At 44.1% G+C, this 6,405-nt stretch overlaps 1 protein-coding gene across 1 annotated transcript; it reads right to left on the minus strand.

The window, feature by feature from the left end:
• Nucleotides 1–5,290: 5,290 nt before the first annotated feature.
• On the minus strand, nt 5,291–6,121 carry LOC128848219 (olfactory receptor 52R1-like). Its single transcript, XM_054048101.1, has one exon. The coding sequence runs from the start codon at nt 6,119–6,121 to the stop codon at nt 5,291–5,293; it is 831 nt and encodes a 276-aa protein (XP_053904076.1).
• Nucleotides 6,122–6,405: the final 284 nt, after the last annotated feature.

Below are 6,405 nucleotides of genomic sequence, written 5' to 3' on the forward strand. Positions count from 1 at the left end.
GGGTTATCAATCTGCCTCTGGACTGCCTCTTGGAGGCGGTCAATAAACTGGTGGAACAGTTCGGCGGCACCCTGCCGAGTAACCGCAAAGGACTTAGAGGACTCGCCTGCAGCGGGGACCCTGCGGAACGCTCGACGGACACACTGGCCAATGATGGGAAAAGCTACCCTGGGCGTGCCCACCGCCTGCTCGGGAATGCCCGAAAACTGCCCCGTGCCATATAACTGCTCAGCGAGATAGGCCCCCCCACCTTGTGCTGCTGCTGCAAGCGCCTCTCGCTGGTACTCGCTATCCCACACAACGTATTGCGCGGGAGACAGCACCATGCGACACATGTCTTTCCAATCTTGGGGGAGCAAGAAGTAACCGTTTGACACACCTTCCAAGATCCCCAGGGTGAAAGTGGACCGCACCCCGGTCTCACAAACCGCCTTGCGGAGCTCGCGCAGAACCGAGTAGGGGAGAGCCTCCCAGTCCACTATCTGCCCCCCATTTCCATTATCCTGCCAAGAGACAGGAAACGCCTCGAACCCACACTTGGATTCCTCGTCGGTCAAGAGACCGGCCTCACGCGCTCGCCGCACCGCTGCGGCGACAGTGTCCCCCGCCTGACCGGTAGGCAGGGGGGCGCCGCCACGGGCGGCGGTGCAGGGAGGATCAGCTGCAGGTTGGAGGGGGGTGGCCCATCACCTGGGGGCAAAAGGGGGACCGGCTTGGGGCTGTTGGGGCCGAACCCCTCCAGCGCCTCCTTACAACGCTGCCAGAGCAGCAGGCACTGAACTGGGGCACGGGGTTTACTATACAAGGTGATCCCAATCCGTATCCAATCAGAAAGCTGTAATGACCCGCAGTCCGGATACCAGAGGCACTGGCGAGCTATTTCCCTTAGGAGGTCCTCAATATGAGCGACTGGGACAGCGACACATGATCGCTGTCGGATAATCTCTTGTAACTCTCTTGCGTGCTCCTTCTGGGCACTGGAAAGTTCCCCCCCCATACTCACGAATAAGGGGCGGCAAACAGCCGCGGGCGCGCTCGGCGTATCCAGCCGGTGAGTAGAGGGGCATCACGTCGGGGTCACCAGCTGTGGTGACGACGCAGGAAAGGAAACAGAACGCCAGGTTTGTTGGTAGCCAGAGAGCTTTACAAGCCTCTTGCAAAAAGCCTCCCAGGAAAACTTTTCCTGGGGTTTTTATTCTTCTCCTTACTTTGTTTACAACACTTCTTAGTGGTCACATTCCTGCGCATAGAAAAGCCAGGCAGTGTACGTGCACATAAGATAACGAACCCATCTCTGAGCGCGTGAACACCAGCTGCGAGGGTACAATCAAATCAGCCAAATAAGTTTCCCAAACACAAACGCTGGATTGAAGGTCACTCCTGCCTCGTAGCCATGGGAGCAGTTTGCCGCGCCTGTGGGCTGGCGATTCGGGAGCTATGCATTCCTACACATAACCATGTTTTTCCAGTCCAGTGTTGTACTCTGGCCCTTTTACTTTGGTGACACAGATAGAAACACACTCCTATTAGGGCAATTCCAGTTATCACCTGTCTTATCATTAGTAGTAGGCTGAGTGTTTTGAAATATTGGGATAGGGATTGTGATAGTGTGTCCCACAGTGCTATGTATATGAAAAGTAAAACAGAAATTTCACTACCACTGAGGCCTTTATATATAAATATATTGTAATTAGTTACTACCCAGTACTGTCCATTCATGTTATAGGTTACCCTTATGGCTGGTTGTCACCCTCTGGTAAGCTTCACTGCGCAGGAAATAGAAGTGGCCAGCTTCTCTGTTCCATTGGTTGCACGGCTCTGCGATACACCAGTAGTTGATGCAGATTCAGTTGTTTCTTATGGATGCTGTCTTCCAGATAACCTACTGAATGGACAGTAACCAATTGATCAAATAGTGCTGTGTCAGGATTTAGTATTGGTACCCAGACACTGAACAAGATTGTTTTGAATAACGTGTGCCTTAGTTAGGATGTAGTGTCACTGACCCAAATTATGACTGGTATTAACAGGCAATTTGTTTACCCAATTTGTAGTTACTATGTAACCTTTTGTTTGTTTACCACTTTGTTTTTTCCTTGCCTTCATGTTGTTTGCTGCCATTTGTTTATTACTTTTTACCTGTGTGTTGGTTAAACAGTTTAGCAAGGTTATGCACATTGTAAATGTTGTACAGCAATAATACAATACAGCAATAAGACAACAGTACAACAATAATATAGTAGTACAGCAATAATACAGTTGTTTTTACATAGTAACCAAGTTGAAGTTAAATGATGGCTTATCCTGGTCCAGCTAGTGGTTTTTAGCTGATTGTTAACTTAATTGTCCATATATGGTAGGTAGAGGTGTATTTAATCAGTCTCTTATTTATAAAGCACTTCATTTTTCTTTTCCTGATGCCTGGGGGTTTCTTCGCTATATACTGATATTTTCTGATGTCTTCAGGGTGTGATCTTTTCTGGTGTCTTTGGTCTGTGGGATGCAACTTAAACAGCTAGTTAGTTAACATAATAAAGGGTTTTTGTTTGTTTGTTTTTTGTTTTTGTTTTCAGTAACCCAAACTTAATACACAGTTTAACTTAGTTTGTTTACAATGTAATAAGAACAATGTAATAGGGACCAAGCCTTGTATAACACAAGCTATACTTTTGCAATTGTTGTATAGACATTCATTTTCATTTGAAGTGCATTACTAATATTTTTATACGAAATGTAATGCTTAACGGCTAAAATAAATGCTCACAATCTTCCATGAGAAGGTGTATTGCTTTCCCTTGGTGAACAATTTGTTTCAGCAAAAGAGTTAACAGAATTTTTACCAAGCTTTTTAGAGTTAATTTGCTTGTGATACCAATTTCACTTTTGTTAACTGTTTAGAAGCACAACTTTAACAACCACTGCTTCCCATTAACATAACGTAACAAAAGAAAAGCATAAAAAATTAAAGCAACTATAAAATTAAACCAAAATAAATTTTAAATACAGTACTTTGAGGGTATTTGAGGGTATACTTTCATGATGCTTTGTTATGTTTGGGAGCCAAAGGTGGACACCTGTTCAAATTGTTTGGTTAGCTTTATGCATAAATTGTTATTTTAAAACATTTGGGTTATGATATCCTTATAACTATATTTAAAAGTGCAAACAAGTTTATAAAAAGCCCAAACAAGAAATTAACATTTTATTAATATTATCTTTACCTTAATGTTGAGGTTTCCCCTTACATTTTTTCTTTGAATAACAAATTAAAAAAAATCTTAACAAACAAAACAAAACTGTGATTGATAAGAGAATTATTTTTGTATGCAACTGAATTATTTGTTGAGGCAAAAATATATGTACATATATTTGTAACTGAAACCTTTTTGAACTTTGCACAAAAAATTGGTGCTAATAATACTATGATTATACCCTAACCATGATTTTAAAACAGTATGGTACCACATATACATAAATTTTTAAAAGGGTATAAAATTGACTTTTGTTACAACAAAATAAAAATAATAAAAAATAGTCACGTGACACACACAACATACAACACAAGATAACACACATGATATACAAACTTATAATTAAAATCAAATGGTGCCAGAATTCTATTAATAACTATACAAAATAAGGCAAACAAAAAAAAATAAAAGGGTTAAACATTTGAATAAACAAATTATTTCCTTATTTAAAATTTGTAACATAAATTGGTAAAAAATATATTACTATTTGCCAAATGCATTGTATTAATTTGGTAACAAGGAATTTTGCATTACTTTATATTTAACATTATTTTAAACCTCTGCTGTATGGAAATAAGAAAAGCCCATGTTTCAAATATTAGTGAGTGGTTAGGATTAGAAGCAGAGAGTGCATTTCTGTTGCTTGGCAACCATATCTTCAAGAATGCATCAGCCTGAGCAGATTTCCCTTTTACGTTTCAAACAACATCCTGTAGTAAGTAAAACAATATAAAACAGATTTATTAATTACAGGAAGATCGATTGTTTACGTGATTATAAGTAATAGTGTAAAGAACAAAGTTGAAATCTGAGAAATAAACAACATCACAATCTAAGTTCTATACACTAGACAGGTTTTGAATCAAACAGTGTGTCACCCTGATTGGACAAACAATCCACCAATCTTCCATACATAGGCTAGAAATCCCGTCAGCCTGGGACCACAGCCCCAGTTCAGTCCCAGGTTCTAACGTCTTTTGTGTTCAGTTGTGGGGGGAGTGAGGCCAAATGATGATGTTGTTTCCACATTTTATAGCTTCTGCCATGTGGAGGTAGCTTCATTTTTCCAAGCAAAGGCCCCCAGCACAGTTAGTGGAAAAGTACAGGCACAAGATGGAGTCCAGTGTCCCAGCAGCTGGTCACATGCCCTTGGCTGCTTTCAGAACTTTAGGTACAAAAATGACTCTGAGGCTGCAGCTATGGCTCAGGGCAGCCTGAATTTTGCCATTCCACCCAGGCAGCCCAGGCTCTTCCCGTCCCCCACTGGCGCCTACTGGGGTGGGAGGCTTGAACTCCTGCCAGATGAAGCTGAGGCAGCCCATGTTCAGGGCTTCTGCCCCCTTCTGCCAAGCTGCTCCACATGAATCATATCCTGATTGCCATGTTCTGTTCATTCCCTCTGAAGCACTTAGCACTGGGCACTCTCAGAAGACAGGCTACTGGGCTACATTGACCACTTGTTTTACCTAGTATGGCCATTCTGGTCTCTTATTTAGATTCCAGATGTATCTGCCTCCTGCTCTAACCCACTATACCCCACCCCCCTCCCAGAGCTGCGATAGATCCCAGGAGTCCTGACAGGGTCTCTCTCTCCACAGTGTTAGTAACAAATTATGAATAAACAATTACATTTTAACAGGAATCTGTGCCCCTTAAGTGACTTCCCATAAGATGTGAGATCATAATTATTTTAGAGATGACTGGGTTGTAGCTGACTTGGGAGGGGAGACAGGAGCAAGTGACAGGGGCAGCGCCTTGGGGAGAAGACACACAGCAGAGTCGAGGTTTGACAGAAGAGATGGGGCAAGCTTGCAATTTCAGGCACCCAGGTAAGATCAATTAGAAATGTGGCAACCCAATGTAGTGTGCAAAGACTGATTCCCCAGTTCATCACATTGACACAGCCCAATAAGGACAGAAAAGGGTTCAATGTCTCTCTGTCTCTCCAGTAAGTGATTCAGGGAAGAGACCCCAGCAACATGGACTAGCCAGCTCTGCACAGAGCTCAATCTCAGAGCCAGAGCAAGAGGAGAAAACATTTAGGTCTCTTTATGAGTAAAGAGCTGGAGCAGCCTGCCCCGGATCTGTTTGGTCCTCACCCCATAAATGATGGGGTGTAGCATGGGTGGCACCAGCTGGTACACACTGGTAATGAGAATGAGGATATGCAATGGCACATTGTGGCCAAACCGCTGAATGAGAGAGGAGAATAAATCTGGGATGTATAAAGCTGAGATGGCACAAAGATGAGAGATGCAGGTCCCAAAAGTTTTGAGCCGGGCATCCTTTGTGGGGAGGCGGAAGATGGCCCTGAGGATCTGAGTGTAGGACACGGCGATAAAAAATAAATCCATTCCGCTCACAGAGAGAAGATTAAACAGGCCATAGTAACTACTGATGCGGATGTCAGCACAGGCCAGCTTCACCACAGATATATGCGCACAATAGAAGTGGGGGATGATGTTGGTTCTGCAATATGGCCACTGCCTCGCCAGGAAGGGATAGGGTAATGTGATTATGCCACTACGCAGCACCACGGCCAGGCCTATCTTGGTCACAACAGAGTTTGTCAGGATCCTGGAATATCTCAGGGGATGGCAGATGGCCACGTAGCGATCAAAAGCCATGGCCACGAGGATTCCAGACTCTATCTTTGAGAAGGAGTGAACGAAGTACATCTGGGTGAGGCAGGCACTGAAACTGATCTCCCTCGAATTGAACCAGAAGATGCACAACATTTTGGGTACGGTGGATGTGGACATGACCAGGTCGCTGATGGCCAGCATGCAGAGGAAATAGAACATGGGCCCGTGGAGGCTCGGCTCCGTCTTCACGATGAAGAGGAGGGTGAAGTTCCCCAATACGGCCATGGTGTACATAGCACAGAAGGGAATCAGCAGATCGAGGAACGTGATCGTTCCCCTTTATTCGACATTGGTGAGGCCTCATCTGGAATACTGTGTCCAGTTTTGGTCCCCACACTACAAGAAGGATGTGGAAAAATTGGAAAGAGTCCAGCGGAGGGCAACAAAAATGATTAGGGGTCTGGAGCACATGAGTTATGAGGAGAGGCTGAGAGAACTGGGATTGTTTAGTCTCCAGAAGAGAAGAATGAGGGGGGATTTGATAGCAGCCTTCAACTACCTGAAGGGGG

This window comes from Malaclemys terrapin, chromosome 1 (assembly GCF_027887155.1).
Source record: "Malaclemys terrapin pileata isolate rMalTer1 chromosome 1, rMalTer1.hap1, whole genome shotgun sequence".
NCBI lineage: Eukaryota > Metazoa > Chordata > Testudines > Emydidae > Malaclemys > Malaclemys terrapin.

Bases quoted from the DNA above. Each gene is read 5' to 3' on its own strand.
- LOC128848219 (XM_054048101.1), bottom strand. From the start codon at position 6,121: ATGGCCGTATTGGGGAACTTCACCCTCCTCTTCATCGTGAAGACGGAG.